The sequence below is a fragment of the Pelobates fuscus genome, chromosome 5 (assembly GCF_036172605.1).
Source record: "Pelobates fuscus isolate aPelFus1 chromosome 5, aPelFus1.pri, whole genome shotgun sequence".
NCBI lineage: Eukaryota > Metazoa > Chordata > Amphibia > Anura > Pelobatidae > Pelobates > Pelobates fuscus.
In genome coordinates, this window is record NC_086321.1 from 147,690,994 (window position 1) to 147,710,360 (window position 19,367).

Genomic DNA, 19,367 nt, shown 5'->3' on the forward strand with positions numbered 1-19,367 from the left:
TGTGCCATTTTAACTTATTCCTATTCTGTAAATTTTCTTCCCGTTACCTTTTTTTGTATAGATTATCACTTTATTTTAAAAAGTTTAAAGAGACTGTTAATCTACTTTAGCTTCAACGTATTGTTTAATAAGCCGGCATAAATAATTAATGACGCGCAACATGTATCTTAACCATACGTTCAGTCTAGCATGCTAAACTATTCTATCTGTATGTTTCACTACCTGTATTCCTCATGTCATATATATAAAAAATGTGTGCTGTCTACACTGTTAAGTTATGTAAATGTGCGCAGAAGCTATCGTTGCTCTGCGCGCCTGTTGTTAAGCAGAGCACATGAAAAATAAAGAATTATAAAAAAAAAAAAAGTTCAAGTTGTATAGTATATTAGCACACCCTACAAGAAGTTACAGTGCTCCAATAGTATGTGGGTTTTATATTTTATGGAATAAGTAGAAATAAACATTTTGATAAATTTAAAAAAAAAAAAACGTTTAAAGAGAGACTCTTGGTGTTGTATGTTCTCCCTATATTACAAAGCATTTAAACATGTCTGTAATTCCTTTCTTGGACAATCTGGGGAAAAAATATTTCCAAAGTTTAACTATAATGTATTTTGTACCAAATCCGTTATATAAGTAATGATTTTTTTTTTTTCACTCACTGTTCTTTGGATGATCATGTTTTGATTTGTTTTTTCCTTTGCTTTATTTGTGTTATGGAAAGGATAAATAACTTTTATTGTTCCGCTAGTTAAAACTTTTCAAAACACAGATTAAGTTTTGCACCGGATACTGAAAAAGAGCCATTAAGTAATACATATGTAAAGTAAATAATTCTCTATTCCTTGTGTAAGTTAAAATGTTAAGTAACATCCAAGCGAAAGCTGCAAATTACTTAAAACAACAGGCACATTACTTTGTCATTAATTACCTTAACATACACTACAGTGAAATAAAATATATGTAAATAAACAAAGGCTGGAACGTTTTGCCTGAAGACTGAGATTCTACAAGCAGTGATTCCAGATAACTAGAATGTTTAAACAGAAAAAGAAAATGTACATTCTCTTTGTTGTAACAGTGGGCTGTATGACATTATACATTAGACCAATATCTTTCTTTATTGACTTTCTTTAACACTTTGAGAGCCTATTTCCACTTCACTGACCACTTTAAAGCACTTTGACCTACTGAAAACTGTGCTATGTTGGACAGGCTTTCTTTTTATAACAAAGATATGTTCATTGAATTTTGTTTGAAAGAAAAGAAAACCTATTTTAAAGGGATGAATTAAAACACATTTATATTATTTGTCAGTTTTAAAATTATTTATTTTTTCAGTTCTATCAATATATTCAAAAAGGGTTTGAAACCTTTGTGTGGAAATTATAGACCTATGAGCTCAATGGCTGTGGCTGGGAAAGTATTTGAAGGGTTATATCGCGAGTATCGCGATGTCTAGTAAACAGTGTCTAGTATGTCTAGTAAACAGTGAGCAGCCTGTGGCTGCTCACTGTTAAAAAAAAAAAAAAAAAAAAAATCTCCCCCCCTCTCATAAATGGCCCCACGGTGGCATCTATCAACTAGCGAGTGGGGGCTATTTAACCCCTTAAGGACCAAACTTCTGGAATAAAAGGGAATCATGACATGTGTCATTAAGGGGTTAATTAAACGAGAGACATAGGACTTCATCGGCCCACACAAAGATGGTGGCGCCCAGGACCTAGGTCCGGGTATAAAATAAAGATGAATACAAATAGGTACATTGGGGGGCTTAGGGGCATTTGAGGGTGACTAGGGGGCAATTAGATGTAGTGGAGTCGGGAGGGGGGTTAAAAAAAAAACAATTGATGCGGCCATGACAGTGCCGCTTTAATTGCGTTTTACGAAGAAGTAAGTACAAGGATAGTGGATGTGATCTACTTGGATTTTGCTAAGAATTCTATACAGTTCCATACAATAGGTTAGTGTTCAAACTAAAAGAAATTGGTCTAGATGAAAATTATTCTTCTTTGTTAGATCATTGGCTTAAAGTACAAAGAGTTGTCATTAATGGTACATTGTCAAGCGGGACAGAGGTGGTAAGTCTTGTCCCTCATCTCTTCTGCTACCACTTCTATTTAACATATTTATAAATGATCTTGAAATGGGCATTGAAAGTCATGTTAAGTGTTTGCAGATGACACAAAACTGTAAAAGAATACAATGTGAGCTGTATATTGCTTTGCTGCAAAGGGATTTAGATAGATTGGGCACTCAAATGGCAGATTAAATTAAATTAAGGTAAATGCAAAGTTATGCATTTGAAGTAAAGAATGCGCAAACAATTTACACCCTAAATGGTAGTGATTTAGGGATAAAAACAGGAGAGAGAGGTTTGGGAATTGTTCTAGACAACAAGCTAGGCAACAATATTCAATGTCAATCGGAAGTTGCTAAGGCCAGCAGGCTATAGTCCTGTATTAAAAGGGGCATTAATTCTTGGGATGATAGTATAATTTTGCCTCTTTATCAATCAATGGTAAGACCACACCTTGAATATGCTGTGCAATTTTTGGCATCTGGTCTTAAAGGGACACTATAGTCACCAGAACAACTACAGCTTATTGAATTTGTTCTGGTGAGTACAACAGGCCTTTTGCTGTAAACACTGTCTTTTCAGAGAAAATGCAGTATTTACATTACAGCCTAGTGCTAACTTCACTGGCCACTCCTCAGATGGCTGTTAGACATCCTTCCCGGGCCATGGCTGCCTAAAATGCATCCAAACATTCAGTATCTCCTCCCTCTGCAAGCAGACACTGAACTTTCCTCATAGAGATTAATTGATTCAATTCATCTCTTTGAGGAAATGCTGATTGGCCAGGGCTGTGTTTGAATCATGCTGGCTCTGCCCCTGATCTGCCTCCTTGTCAGTCTCAGCCAATCCTATGGGGAAGCATTGTGAATGGATCAGGCGACCACTTCTTATGATGTCAGCAGACAGCTTGTTTTTCTGAGGCAAACAGCATGCAAATCTTCAGCTTCAGGCTTGAGTAGAGTAAGATTTTGCAATATTTATGGATGCATGAGGGGGCACAGGGGGCTAGATGGTGGTTTTAACACTATAGGGTCAGGAATACATGTTTGTGTTCCTGACCCTAAAGTCATCCTTTAAGATGGATATTATGGCACTATGGCAAGTCTTCGTGTACCCTTTTAAATCGGTGCTTCTTAACTTTTTATGACAAACCCACATAACAGACATGACATTACCATGGCAACCTATTCTTTAATATATTAAATAACCTTTCTTTCCTGATGTGAAATTGTAATACAGGATATAACAAACGTAATTTGATATTAGTAGTAGTAGTAGTGGTAATAGTATTTATATAGCATCAGCATATTCCGCAGCGCTTTACAATTGGAGAAAGGGGTGAGGGAAGGCCCTGCTCAAACGAGTTTCCAACCATGTTATTGCTTTCTTCCATGCATTAAAGGGGTCCTGGTTACACTGGAGGAAAATGTACTGCAGTGGCAAGTTTTTTGGCAGGGTGAAAATTATGTTGTTGTTGTTTTTTTTCCAGGAATTGGGTTCACACTCAGGAGCATCGCAAACTGGTTTTTTAAGAACCACTGTTTTAAAATGAAGCTGGGATCAGATGTATGTGTGCTATGAGATTAAAAATTGGGCTAACCTGACAAAATCTCTACTAAGCATCTTAATAGCAAAACATAGCTTATCAATGTTCTGCTAAATTGCAAAGGTTTATGGAGCGTGTAAGCCTCAATTCAGCAGATAAGTAGATTTTGTTATTTTGGGGGAACTCCAAACAGAGCAGTAATGTTTTTGAAAACATTTCATTTCAAACACTTCTGTTTCATTGATTTATGCTGGTTTTGTGTTCCTAAAGACCAGCTCCTATTTCTCAGTCAATGCAGAAGATTTCCATGGTGTCATATATATATATGGAAATATACATAACGTCATGTTTGAAATTGTTTTAATAGACTACAAATTACAAAAATGTATTTCAAATCATTGTTTAAATAAAAAATAAGTAATCTAATGACTACAAATTGTGTTTTAAAAATGTTATGTTGAGTTGTGGAGGCATGTACCGTGGGCGTGACGATGTGATGCACGCGGCACGTCCGCTCGCCTTCCGGGCCGGTTAATGAGGATGCAAAGTGGAGCAGCGTCCGGACTTAGAGCCCTGATATCGGAGAGAGTTTGCCCCAGTTTGAAGTTTTAAGCCTCGGATTTAGTCCGTCGCCAGTCTGGTTCCCATATAGTACTTGTATATAGTATTAGTCCTGGAGGGACTGCCAAAGGAGAGAAGGGGGAGTGAGGAAGAGGGGAGAAAGAGGAAAAAGTTTGAAGGGTTACATACAATTTAAACATAACCAACCAATAATATGGCCCAAAGAAAGAGAAAGTTATAAATACTGACAAAAATAAACAAAACAAAAATCAGTACGTTCTACTCCCTTCAAGGACCACTATAGGCACCCAGACCACTTCAGCTTAAGGAAGTGGTCTGGGTGCCTGGTCCAGCTAGGGTTAACCCTTTTTTAAATAAACATAGCAGTTTCGGAGAAACTGCTATGTTTATATTGGGGTTAAGCCAGCCTCTAGTGGCTGTCTCATTGACAGCCGCTAGAGGGCTTGCGTGCTTCTCACTGTGAAAAATCACAGTGAGAAGATGCAAGCGTCATAGGAAAGCATTGTAAATGCTTTCCTATGAGACTGGCTGAATGCGCGCGCGGCTCCTGCCGTGCATTCAGCGGAGGAGAGGAGGAGTGTTTTCCTGGCACTATAGTGGTCCTTTAAAACACTGCCTACTGTGCATGTCAGCTGAAATCTCTACCTCAAGATAATGTTGACCTTTTTGGACACCAGACATCTATTTTATCAGAAGAAGCTTTTCCACACCTGCCGACTCCATCTCAGGGAATCTTGCAGCAAGTATTAGCACAAATGCTGGATAATTTGAATATCAAAATTTAAAAAAGATATAGATCACAGCAGGGCCGGCATGTCCTATAGGTGACTTAGGCAGTCGCATAGGGCGCACTGGCCCATGGGGCGCCAGATTGAAGTGACCATATTTAAGTGAGGGGTGAGCACTTTAAAAACGAAAAAAAAAAAAGAGCTGCTCCCCTCTCAGCCCCTATCCTACCCTAAAAATTCTCTTTTACGCTACACACATACACAGTGCATCCTTACACATACACAGAAACACACTGCTTCCCTACACACACACACACACACACACACAGAAACATACAATGCATCCCTACTCACACAGACACAAAGAAACACAATGCATCCCTTACATGCGCCCACACACACACACTGCTTCTCTTACACACACAGAAACAAAATGCATCTCTTGCACACACTCAATGCACCCCTTACAGGCACACACTGCATAAAATTACATACACAGAAACACATCTTGCTTTCCTTACACACTCCCACTCAGAAACACACAATGCATTCCTTACACACAAACACATACTACATCCCTTACACAAATTGGTATGCCTATACACTACATTCCATAATAACACATAACACATTCCATATTGACTTTCCTACAGTTAACACCAACATTAAAATCCTTTTGGTCCATGTCTTTATGGCTACTGAGATAGTTATGGGTAGAAACTGGAGAAATATAGGTTGTTTTGAAAAGGAGATAAGTTTACAGTTGAATTTTCAGTACAGAATGGAAGCGGGGTTTTATACGGACAGGGTTTCCATAGAGAAATCGTCAGGGTTTCTCTGCTGTTTTAAACAGCAATCATTCCTCTCTCTATGTCTGAGCTATTCAGCTGATTTTTAATGATCAGCTCCCTCATTACCGTTTCCACGGTTACTCACCTGGTTGTTAATTGTCAGCCCTTATGCTGATCAGTGCAGCCTATTTAACCCCATCCCAACCACAGATGTATCCGGTAAGTTCGACAAAAAAACGGTCCTTAAGGACCGCGGACGTACCTGATACGTCCGCAGCGAATTAGAGCGCTGGAAGTGATCATGATTGCTTCCAGCCGCTCTAACGGTATTGCAGCGATGCCTCAATGTCAAGACATCCTGCAATAACCCCCTCACTGCCGGGATTACTTCAGGGTTGCCCCACGTGTCGCCCGGCAGTGAGGCAGAGCATCGGAAGCCATCAGGCAGGCTTCCGATGCTCTGCATGTGCTGAGTGCCTCGAGAGGTCAAGGCACTCAGTGAAGATAAAACAAATAATAAAAAAAAAAAAATAATTCACCCATTTCCTCCCTCCATTCCCATGTACTTACCCAATCGCCGCCGTTCCCCGCCGGTGATCGGTCTTCTTCTTTACTTCATTATACGTATATATATATATCTTATATATAACATCATACTAAGTGTATTTTTTATTTATATTCTTTATTTTTGCTGTGCGAGTTATAACAAACTGGCCCTTGGTGCCACAACAGCAATCCAGGGCTAATCATTGATAAATATTTTCAGCGTGGCTAACAATAGTTCTGCACATTTTTATATGTATTAGTTAGATAATATTTGGTCTAAGGGGGTATGTGTGACATAACAAAGCTAATGTTGTGTACCTGTTAAGCCGGGCATACCGATAGAGTATAATTAGGATAGTAGAAAATTACAATCTCAGTTGCGGGTAAAAAATAAGGCAAAGTAAATTGAACTGGTGTGTCATATCTGCAGGTATGGTTTCTCGCTAGTATATGATGTCGGAGCCGCATTGCTAATCTGCTAGGTCTGTATTACGGGTGTTGGTCAGTGTCGCAAGATCTGTTGCTGGATCTAGGGGTGCAGCGCCTGGCTAAGGGGCTATTTGTGCTGTTCAGTAAGTGGCTCAATCGCGAATGTGGGGGTATTAGTATGCGGTCAGGTGGCCGCTCTATGGGAGTGTAGATGGGTTACTGAACTTTGAGTTAAGCCTAGTGTGTATAAGAACGAGTAAAACTTAGTTATATAACTGATGGTGAGTTAGGGTAACTGTGGTTGGTAAGCATAACATGTCCCAATCAAGGTGGCGACCGCTGCGGACGTTCCCGGAGGAGATTTTCTTGGAACGAATGCGGTCACTTTCGCCGGGTCCCAGCGTTGGTTTGTAGGGTCAATCCTTTGAGGTCCTCCTGGAGGCAGTGAGTCCTTTGGGAGTCCCAGTGTGGGAAATAGAGTCCTTGCTTCCATGATGTCGCAGACTGCGTGCCGGGGCCTCTCTGTGGAGGATCAGTAGGGTACGTGACAGCCGCCAGTGGTATTGAATGCCTTTTGGTCGGAGGAGAGCGGTGAACGGTTTGAAGGACCTCCGCCACGCCAAGGTGCCTCCCGAGATATCCGGGTAAAAGGTAAGTAAAAAAAAAAAAAACACGTCAATCACCACTATCACTGCAGCACACTGCCGTGATAGTGGTGCCCCCCAATGTAAGTAGTCAAACCATTTGCTAATTTTTGACTGCTTACCTAGAGTCCAATGTGCACCAGTCACCTCCTCCATTCTGAGCTTGTAGCTCTCTGCTCAAAGGTAGCCTGGTGGTGCAGGGCTTTGCTCATTGACTGAGAACAATCAAGCCAATAGAAGCTCCTTTGTTAGATCATTTGACTTGCAGTGGAGAAAATGACTGGTGCTCTGGGGCAGCAGGTAAGTTGTCACACGTTTATCAAACAGATTAACTGCTTACATGGGGTGCCTTTATTTAGCAAGCCATTCAAAATATTTTCCAAATCCTGTGCTGTTTTTCCTCATTCTTAACACAGTCTTTGCAAGTGTTATATTCAGGCACGGATTGGCCATTGGGCAAAGTGGCAGATGCCTATAACTTGAATTTAAAATGCATCAAATAATTTGAAATCTTATGCTATAAAATCAAGTTACGAGCACTTTGTTTTTCCTCTCCCTGCACTCTGAATCTCTACTCCTCCTCCCACTTTGCATATCCCGGAAGGAGGAGGAGCCGCGTCCCAATTCACTATCCTTCCTACCCCTCTGAATACTCCTTACCTTTCTGTTGAACCACACACTCACTATAACACCTCTCTCCACTACACTCAATTTCCTCAACGGACTTGGAAGACACCAATCACATACACTGAGCCATCAGGAATTCCTCTAGTAAAGATGAGTTACCATGAGATTGCTGAGCTTAAAGCACACAATACACAACACTCTTGAAAACATTCAAAACTCACAAAAATTGCCAGAACTGAGAATCAATAGCGCAATTGAGCGCTCCCCGTTCACACCACCAGGGATGCAATCCCTTTGTCTCCACTCCCTCAAGACATACCAATAGAACAATCATGGAGAGCCAGAATGGGGAGAGCCAGAATCCCACCAACAATGGCAACTGCCCATATCCATATTCATGAACGAGGGAATGCTTAAAATGTAAACTATAATGATTGATTCCTTAGAAGTCTCTGTTAGCCAATGTTCAAAAGCTGTACTGATGGTTCATGTATATTCTTTACCTCGGCAACTATATTTCCTAATTGAATGGTGATTTACTCTCTGCTTATGAATAAAGGAAAGTAAATATCCTTGTTAGGGCCTGGTATCATATAATAAAATACAAGAAAAGGGCATTTCAGAGAGGTAGATTGCAGCTTAGAACACATTTTTAGTGTGCAAAGAGAGCAAGATCAACCACAAAAAGTTGAAGTACGTTATTGGCAAAAAGGTTATGCGTGAAAGTGTTGGTCCATTGGAAAGTGAGATGGGTGCGTTAATTAAGGCGAATCAGGACAAGGCAGAAATTCTAAATATTTTTTTTTTCCTTCAGTATAAAGGAAAGGAGAATTTATGGCTGTAGATCTGCATATCCATGTTACAAAAGCCTTAAAGCAAAACATGATTTGTTAACATAGGATAGAGTGCTTGAGAAATTAAAATGCAAATTTTAACACAGCCCCAGGGACAGATGGTATTCACCCACGCATGCTTAGGGAGCTTAGTGTGGAAATATCTATACCTCTGTTTTTAATTTTTCATGAGTCTTTTCTTGGTGGTGCCTATGTTTAAAAATGGTTTAAAAGCTCAACCTGGAATTTACTGACCAGTGAGCTTAACATATGTGTGAGAAATTATTTGAAGAGCTGTTAAGAGATAATATCTAAAAAAATATTTTGAACAAAAATATCATTAGCAAGATTCAACATGATATTATGAAAGACAAGTCATGCCAAACTAACTTAATTGTGTTGTATGGAGAAATATAGTAGAAATATATAGATTAAGGTTATCCAGTAGATATGATCTACTTGGATTTTGCTTAGGAATTTGATACAGTTACACACAAAAGGTTACTATTAAAACTGAAATCAGTTGGTTTAGATGGAAAATGTAGTTCTTGGGTAGAACATTGGCTTAAAGATAGAGTGCAGAGAATAGTTGTAAATGTAACATTTTCAAAATTGGACAAAAGTGGTAAATGGAATTCCTCATTCTGCCCTGGATCCACTTCTCTTTAATCTGTTTTTAAATGATCATGAAATGGGCATTGAAAGTAATTTGTCTGTGTTTTTAGATGACGCAAAACTATATAAGAAATTACAGAACATGATACAGCTTCACTACAGAAGTATTTGCATAAATTGGGGGACTGGGCAGGCAAGTTAATACTGATAATATGTAAAGTTGTGCATTTTGGAATAAGGGACCCACAAACCACTTAGATGGCATTGAGTTAGGGATAAGATTAAATGAAAAACTTGTACTTGGGTACAATTATTGATCACAAAGTAGGCAACAGAATGCAATGCTCATCTGCCTTTGTAAAAGCTAGTAAGGTGCTTTTGTGTGTAAAAAAGAGTATTAATGCACGTAAAAATATAACTTTACCTCTTTACAAATCAATGGTAAGCCACCTCGTATGTGCGGTGCCATTTTGGGCCCCAGAAGATATTAAAAAAGGATATTGCAGCACTAGAAAATGTACAAAACCAGTAATTAGACATTAGGAAAGGCTTGCAAAATTGAATTTGTTACCAAAGGGTGTATGATAACACTGTACAAATAGATGCAGTGTCAGTACAAACCAATATGTACTAACCTGTTCATTAACAGGAATATACAACAGATCAGACCCGAATTATAAAGACCCCTCCTTAAGAAGGACATAATTATCGCGCTATCATTGCGGGGGTCTCTCCTCCCCCCCCCCCCTTTCTCACCTCTTTGCTCACCCTTTCTTGGCTATATATCTTCTTTCTCTTCCTTTTTCTTAGAATTTCATACCTTTCCTGTCTCATCTGTTTTTGTTCTTCTTTTTTCCTTTTTGGTCCTTCCCTTGGTTTTTCTCGGGAATGAGGCCTTTTTTTCTTTTTCCAGGCATGATCATACTGTCGGAGGAACAAGGTAGCACATGAGTAAGATTAGTTATTGAATAGAATGGGCTACTTATATCGCCTAAATTCCTGTCCTTGTTTAAAATAAAAATCCTCAGTAGACGGCAGGTGCCAATGGTTTTTAAGGAATGGGCATGTATTGTATTTGTTGAACTGCATTATTTTTCCAAGAATTGTATTCAAGTTGGCTTCTGTGTAAGCCCAAAAGTGGATGTACACTTGCTATGTCTATTGAGTGAAAAAAACGAATAACAAAAAAAAAAAAAGGAATATACAACAGACAAGAGGTTGAGACTGAAAGAAAGGTTATTTTTGCTTACAGAAGAGGAAACAGTTCACTAAAGTAAGGACAATAAAGATGTGACATTCTCTGCCTAATTGGTTGTTTTAGCAGATATTATAGATAATAAAAAGGATTGGGTGCTTTTCTGTACAAACAAAATAGTGATTAATATGCATCTAAACAGGTTGTTGTACCTGTTGCAATCTGATTGCCATTATGGAGTCAAGTACGGATTTGTTTCCCTTTTTATAATATAATTGGAAATGGCTGCATTTTTTTTTGCCTTTTTTTGAATCAACAGCATAAAACAATGGGCTTCAGGGTTGAACTTGATGGACTTTAGTCTTTTTTCAACCTAGGCAACTATGTAACTCTTGAGGTGGAGTTAGAAGGAACAATTGCCAACTAACAACCGCTTGGTTAAAGAAACACTATTTTCACCCAGAACACATCATCTCAATTTTTGTCCCCGTCCCCCTCTATGAGCAGTGTTGGATTGGACTATCATGGAAGTAGCCGTGCCTCCTCATTGATGTCACTGGGAGAACTGAGCAGTGCCAGGGATCTTCTGCCCTGAAAAAAGTAGTGTGTTAACTGCCTACAAGTAGGGACAGGAACACTACAGAGTTATATTCCTAACGCTATAGTGTTCCTTTCAACCCCATGCATTTTATTTTTTATTTTAATAGTCATTGTTTACATGGGTTTAGTTATGATCATTGTTTGCCATTTGATTGCTAATGCTCTTTTGTGAATAAACATGTTTGTTCAAGTAACTAATGTTCAAAATATTCTAACATTGCACACATTAATTTTGAGTATGTGTCTGCCCCAAGACTATGGGAAAACCTCCAAAATCTGAGTGCATGTGCCAGCACAATAATTCTCCCAAACTGTTTCTGTTTACCAATGCTTTTTCATTGAAAAGTGATGGAGTGCACTAAAAGGCACTCTGTTTTCAACACATTGATGCATTCTGAAATAAAATCTTGCAGTTTTTGAATAACGTTTTTATGTATAATTAGTTGTTTTTGTATGGTTTTTGATTGGCTTATTGCCGAGTGAAAATGCAATAGATAATCTTATCAAACTATCCTCTATGTTGTTGTTATTTTGATTGCCGATAAAGAAAATGTTTTGGTTCCTTTAGTTATCTTCAAGCCTGACAAAAAAGGCGGCACATGCGGCGCCTTAGTGCTCACTGGGGTGGGGAGGGGGGGGGGGGTTGCTAGGTTGGAGCAACTGGCAGGAGGTGGGCGCACAGCTTTCCCTCTGCCAGGCACTCAGTGTAGCGTGGCTGAGCAGGGCAATGCGCACCGCGGTACAGGAACTTATGTTTCCTGTTCCCGGCCGGATACAGGAAACTGAAGCTCTTGTACCGCGGTCCGCTCGGCCACTCTACAAGAAAGGTAGGAGACACAGCGGTGACAAGGGGGGGAGAAAGGGGCACTAAGGGGGGGGGAGAAAAACTATGAGGTGGGAGGAACACTCTGGGACAGGGGAGGGGGGAGGAGAACACTAAAAAGAGGGAGGGTTGAAGAACACTAGGGGGGAGAGAGGAACATTAAGGGGGGAGCACTAAGGTACAGAGGAGGGAAGGGAAAGTTAACACTGGGGTAGTGGGGGGACCACTAAAAGAGAAGGGAGAGGAACACTAAGATGGAGGAACATTAAGGGAAATGGGGGGAACTAATAGACAGGTAAGGGGGGAGGGGAGAGTAACACTAAGGGACAGGGGAGGGAGAGGAGAGGAACACTAAGGAACAGGGGAGGGAGGAGAGAGGCTCCAATATCATCTTCGCCTGTGTACCCCAAATTCCTTGCACTGGCCCTGGACACAGGTCAAAATTATCAGCCAAGCTGTACACATTTCACATGGTTCCTCTAGAAATGCTTTTGTGAAGTTCTCAGAAGACATAATGTTTTGCAGTGTGTAGAGCATCCAGTTAACTGGTAGCCAAGAGGTACAAATGACAGACAAAAACACTGATTAAGAAAAAAAAAATTGCAGCCTGACACATTTGGAGTATAAGAATGATGAATGTTTATGTTAATGCATGGCTTTTGCATATTAGAATGATTAATGCTTATGTTAATTTATGACTTTTACATATTGATTAATTACATTTGTTTTACTGGCTGAAACAGTGCAAGTGGCAATGAGATCCATATGTTTGCTGGCAAACTTTCTTGAAAAATCATTATGATCGCTTCACCCCCAGCCCACCCCCTCCCTTTTATTCTCTCTGACCAGATCAGTGGTTGTTACGTATATAGCACTCAGACTCGGAAAAATGAAAGAAAAACATGTTTTAGCAGCTCTTTGCACAAATCAAACTATTGTTATGGGGGTTTCTGATCCAAAGTATTTAAGTTGTCTCTCATTGCTAAATGCTGCTTTTGGCTTGCTGCTGTCTGATAAAAATTGTACAATTCATGTTGCTAGATACAAATAGCCTTTTCTCCTGCAGTTATTACATGAACTTACGGTTGGTAAAATATTATAGACTAGACATTTAGCGAGTTTGTTGAAATTTAATGTGATCTGCCCATTATTTCAACGGTCAGATCATATTTTCTAAACCATTATTGCCCAGTGGTTGATATCATCTGTCAACGCAGTGCAGATCACTAATCTCAGGGCAGTTCTTTGAGGTATGTATCCTGACTGGCCAGATATAAGTTAGACTTAAAGGACCACTATAGTGCCAGGAAAACATACTCGTTTTCCTGGCACTATAGTGCCCTGAGGGTGCCCCCACCCTCAGGGTCTCACTCCCACCGGGCTGGATGGAGAGGAGGGGTTAAACTTACCTCTTTCTCCAGCGCCGGGCGGGGAGCTCTCCTCCTCCTCTCCGCCTCCTCCTCAGCTAAATGCGCATGCGCGGCAAGAGTCGCGCGCGCATTCAGCCAGTCTCATAGAAAAGCATTCAGAATGCTTTCCTATGGAAGCTGGCGTCTTCTCATTGTGATTTTCACAGTGAGAAAAACGTAAGCGCCTCTAGCGGCTGTCAATGAGACAGCCACTAGAGGTTGGATTAACTCATTTATAAACATAGCAGTTTCTCTGAAACTGCTATGTTTATAGAAAAAAGGGTTAAACCTAGCTGGACCAGGCACCCAGACCACTTCATTAAGTTGAAGTGGTCTAGATGCCTATAGTGGTCCTTTAGAAACCCCTTAAGGACCAAACTTCTGGAATAAAAGGGAATCATGACATGTCACACATGTCATGTGTCCTTAAGGGGTTAAACTTCCAGCTGTCACCTTTAGTTCAGCTCTCTCTTGATAATGATATCACAAGATAGGACCTGAAGAGACATAAAAAGAGCAATTCTGTCTCCTCTGCTCTTCTGCTGAAATATTACTATTGCGAGGGGGTGATGGATTCATGTTGCACAATACTCTCACCAATTGCAGGCTGATTGAGACACATTTGCATTATGCTTTCCTGAGATTAATGTTGCTCAAATTCTTAACCTTTCTTGAAGCAAGTATCATGGAAAATTGATGGAATTTCTGAATTTTGGTGACATTATTAAGTTTTATCACCTTTGGTCATGTGGTTTTTTTTTTGTTGGTTTTTTTTGTTTCCAGAACCTTTTGATGAATTGTCTTAAATTGATAAGCAGGTTGCACCTACCACATTTTGGTCCATACTCCATTGTTTCTGTTGTAAAGGATTAGTCAGTGATGTTTGAGCACAGGGTTAGTTTATGAATTTACATTGCCTCATAAATTAATCAGACTGGCTTATCCATTAAATTGGGAATGTGTTTTGAGATAGTGATATTTGATGTGAATCCTTTTTATTTTATTTTTTTATTTATTTTTTTATAACTTCTACAAATTATATAGGTATATTTTTAATTCATTTAAAAAAAGTAAATATTTATTATATTTCTGTATCATATTACATGCAATGTTTTTATCACCTGCATATCTCATGTTGGTCTAGTTGCCAGATCACAACCAATGCTATGGTTTGAAATCTGTGCTTAGAACAGCATCAGTTACTAGGACTGTCTGCAGAAATGCAGTATGAAGTCTGGAACAAGATGCCTGTTTGTGCTTCTTTGCATAGTTGTGGGTACACAATTTCTTGAGCTTCTGTGCCCAAGGAAGACTTTCCAAAGTCCAACTTGAGATATGCACAAAGTACACTACAGTATTTTTTTCTTTGCACATGTTTAGTGCTGGTTCTGTTACAATGAATAGAGCATAGAACTTATAGATAAAAAGTGGCACTAAATTAGTATCCGTGTGTTCCCTCTACAGATTAATGAAACTGAAGATGCCTCTTCAACCGCCAGATCCAAAATTTGATCTTAGAGGTATAGGTGCAGAAGTGAATTGCTTGCACTTTAGTTGCACAGCCCCGGCTCCATGCCCCCCACTTCTCTTTTCTGGGTGAGTATACACACTGTCTGCATTGTCTAATAAATGTTTGTGTTATTAAGTAGTTGCCTTTCTTTAATTCTACTTGGTAAATACTAATAAAATGACCAGAAAATTTAACTGCTATGAATTTTAACTTACATTTCTGTGTTGTCTGTGGGGAAATGTTCTAATAGGGCAATTAAAAGAGCAGAAAATCCAAACTTCTAAATTTAATACACTGTGCTGTATAGGTGGTTTGAAAATGAAAAAAAAAATTATTGGTGGCTGTGTGAGTGACAGCTGGGACTTCATAAACAAACAGGTTATCTTCTTATATGAATTCAAAGCGAATTTTAAATATAAGGTTAAATAGCTAAATTGGATAAATTCTTAAAGTCAGCTTCGTCATTTCTGCTACTCTGGCCCATAAATAACCCTTTGGGCACCATGACAACTTAATTTAAGTGAAGTTTGTATGCCCCATAGCACATTCTTACTTGTAATGGTTAAACTGGCCATGAAGCTGTCACTCCAGTGCCATTCCTTCCTATAATCGTCCGTATCCACTGTTATGGTACCCAGAGTGTTCCTTTAAATTTGAAATCTCACTTCAGTAAATAACACTGAAAATGATGTAACATCTAAATGTCAAAGAATTGAGCAGTCAAACTGTAGATGCATGGTCTATATACCAAAACTGCTTCATTAATCTAAAGTTGATTTTTTTTGCACAGAATATTCCTTTATGTTAATTTAACCATTACTTGCAAATTCCAGGGTTGCCAGCGGACTGATTCATGTGTGGAATATTAATACCCGTAGAGTGATAACCATGCTAGATGGTCATGATAAAAAATCTGTTTACTGGACTCAAACACTTTGCAACAAGGATTCTCTTCTAAGGTAACTATTGCAACTTAATATGACCATCTACATTATTTACATGATTAATGTCACAATAGACGCTGCTGAAAGCAATTACTGAGTCAAATGTAACCTTTCTTTCTTCGGCATTCCCAGTAATATCACATGCTGGAGTAAGACTAGTACTGTACTTGAGACCTTGTTAAAACCAAAGTTACCAATGTTAAAATATTGATGAATTTCTAACATTAAAGGACCACTGTAGGCACCCAGACCACTGCAGCTCAATGAAGTGGTCTGGGTGCCAGGTCCTCCAGGTTTTAACCCTGCAGCTGTAAACATAGCAGTTTCAGAGAAACTGCCTCTAATCCAGCTTTCCTATGGACTGTCTGAATGGGCGCGCGGCTCTTGCCGCGCATGCGCATTCAGGTCTGACGCCGGGAGGTGGAGGAGAGTTCCCCAGTGCCGAGGGAGCCTGGTGTTTAACCCCCTTCAGCCCCCTTGAGCCCAGCGGGAGTGGGACCCTGAGGGTGGGGGGAACCTAAAGACCCTATAGTGCCAGGAAAACAAGTTTGTTTTCCTGGCACTATAGTGGTCCTTTAAATAGAAATAAATATATATAAATATATTTATGTAATATATATATATATATATATATATATATATATATATATATATATATATATATATATATATATATATATGTATGTGTGTGTGTGTGATCTTTAATGGATATTTGGACTATCTACCCAGGCTGGAGAATACTCACATTTGATTGAAATGTATAGATAATGCATCACAAATGTGCAAAATAAATAAAAGGGGGATGCCTAACTTTGAAAGTTCCAAAATCTGCTGCACACGCATTGCGCAGTAGCAGTCAGTCACCTCTCAGGTGCTCTTCGGGGTTTTGGGTCTCAGAAAATCCCGTCAAAATTTACTCCTTTGGCTTGCCTTGGGGCTAACCGTGCTCCTATTAGTTGCCTTATGAAGTACGGAAGCTCCGCTGTGGGGACCTCCTCTGGTACCCCTCTGACCTTGAGATTGTTGCGGCACCGGTGTGTTCAAGCATGGCAAACCGCTGGTCTGATCATTCTTGCTGTTTCTTAAGAGTTTGCATTTCCAGCTGGAGGCAGGGCCGGCCTTAGGGGTGTGCGAGCTGTGCGGCCGCACAGGGCGCCATGGCAACAGGGGCGCCGGGCGGCCGACACAGCTCGCAGTCGCTCTGTCACTGGCCGGCCCGAGATTGTGAGAACTGAGCCGCGCCCGCGGTCAGTTTCCGGAGCGTGGAGGAGGAGCTGGGGGCGCAGATGCACAGGCGCAGGGTCCAAGTGCTGCGCCTTCACAAAGAGCCGCGGAAGGATCCGCTCAATGTGTGAGGGCGGCGCGGCGGCCGGTGCTCTGCAGACAGGGAGAGGGGGGGGAGCAGGCGAGCAGCAGCCTTCAAAGTAAGTACCGCTGTTCTTATTTATTTATTTCTTATTTATTCTTATTTATTTATTTTTATTAAATGGGGGCAGGGTCTAATTAAGGGGGGCAGGGGTCTAGGTGTTATGGTACTTTTTGCAGTAAACCAAAATGTTTAAATGTCTATCTGTTCCTGTCCAAATCAATAAAATAAATTGCGTATATACGCTGAAGTAATTAAGTCTGACACACAAGGTTCAGGTTAAAATAACTTCGAGAAAATTTATTGGCAAGTGATTAAAAAGCGGACACGCAGGTCCTTTTAAGAGACATTTTACGTCATCATTGCTTATTAGAATATCAGTAAATAAACATCATTAATTGGATTAATTGTCAAGTGTCGGGATTAGTGTCCACCTATCAATATTATTAATTGGCTCAAAAGACTAAGTGGTTAATCCCGTGTCCACCCACCAAGAGGTGGGATTGTTCTGGACACGGGTGGGGGACAAGGGGTCTTGAGCGTCATTTTACACGGTCGGTGATCTCAGGCCTCGTGGCCAGGTGCAAGGTCTCTTATGAATAGAACATTTCATTACTACTGTGTTCGCATGGCCTTCAAATTATACTTTGTTGCAAATCTAAGGAAAAGTCAGCAATTCCTGTGTTAATCATATCTTTATAGAAAATACAGTCTTTGTTCTATTGTATTAGATGTGCTGGGAAATTCTGTCATGTAAGGTGATTTTAAAATGAACAAGTTAGGTTATGAGGACAAAATGGAGGATTGAAGAAGTCAGGTTAGGGGGACAAAATGGAGGATTGTCACAGTATAAAGTTAAAATGGAGTTAGTGCAATAATTGAATACAAATACAATAAGGTTTTTTAAATAATCCCACATCAGTCCCCCCTATGAAATGTTAGATTCTAAGAGATAAAACTTTATTAAGTTAGTACCAGGAAGACGTGTTAACCCAAAGGCACAGAAACCCCGTGGCCGCTAGCTAGGTGTTAATGCAAAGTGCAAGGCTGTCCCTAGATCTGACCCTAATAGGCTAACTCATCCGTCAGTATGGCTCTCGAACACTTCACACCCAAGGGTATCCCATGGCAGCTAACCCACCACTTCTCCACATGGGGCCTTTACCATTCACTGACAGATGCTGTCCCTGAGCTAGTCCCTTCCTAGAATTCCTGCACTTTATCAACAAAAGGGATTGTTTGCAGCGGCAGACAGGGTGAGTTGATGTCTTGGAAATCTTGGTCATCAACTTCAAGATGGGCGAAAGTGGGTGCCGCTTGGTCAACAGTCTTCAGGAGGGATTTTCTCAGACATGGGAGAATACAACAAAAGAGAAGAGCAAAGAGAAAAAGAAAAATTAGTATAGCCATACCAATATGCATTAAAGCCTTTTGCCATCCCGTCATCCAGCCAAACCATCTTTCCCAGGGATCTTGTATCCCAGAATTCCTTTTCAACTCTATAGACAGGTCATTTAATTTTTCTATGGCTAATGTAACTTTACCATTAGGGCCTGTGTTTTCTGGGATATAGGTACAACATGTCAAGGTGTCGGGCAAAATTTTACAAACCCCTCCTTTTTCGGCTAAGATCATATCTAGGGCCATTCTATTCTGGAAAGCCATTTGGGATGTGGCCTGCAATTGTTCGGCCAATCCCTGGAGGGCGTCTCTGGTATAATTAACAAAACGCTGTTGATTATAATAAATGTAGTTTATCCAATTTAAATTCTTGTTTGTGGTAACTATGGCAAAAAGTGATTCAAATCCTGCAGCAACTTCATCTCTCGCTTTAAATTCATTGGGCACCCCCCTAGGCACCCCAATGGCATCAATATAAACATGAGGATCAAAACTTCCTTTTACTGGGGCGTCACGCTTAACCTTAGTGTGCCTGGACTCATGGGTGACGAGGTGTGTGTCAGAGATGATATGTATAGGCATAATAGCTTTAGCCAAAGTACACTCCCCCCACCATTCCTTGTCCATTCTGGATCTTAGCTGTAAATCCCCACACAACCAGTAGATATCCCCTAATGACCTGGTGTGAAACTGCAACA

The 19,367-nt window shown here is 40.1% G+C and overlaps 1 protein-coding gene across 1 annotated transcript in view; it reads left to right on the forward strand.

Moving 5' to 3' along the window:
- Nucleotides 1–19,367, forward strand: part of GNB1L (G protein subunit beta 1 like) — a 102,679-nt gene that overhangs the window by 35,451 nt on the left and 47,861 nt on the right. Inside the window, exons 3-4 of the mRNA XM_063454449.1 lie at nt 14,913–15,044; nt 15,792–15,917. Of these exons, the coding sequence (XP_063310519.1) occupies nt 14,917–15,044; nt 15,792–15,917 (254 nt within the window). The 5' untranslated portion in view covers nt 14,913–14,916. The remainder of the gene's footprint in view (nt 1–14,912; nt 15,045–15,791; nt 15,918–19,367) is intronic.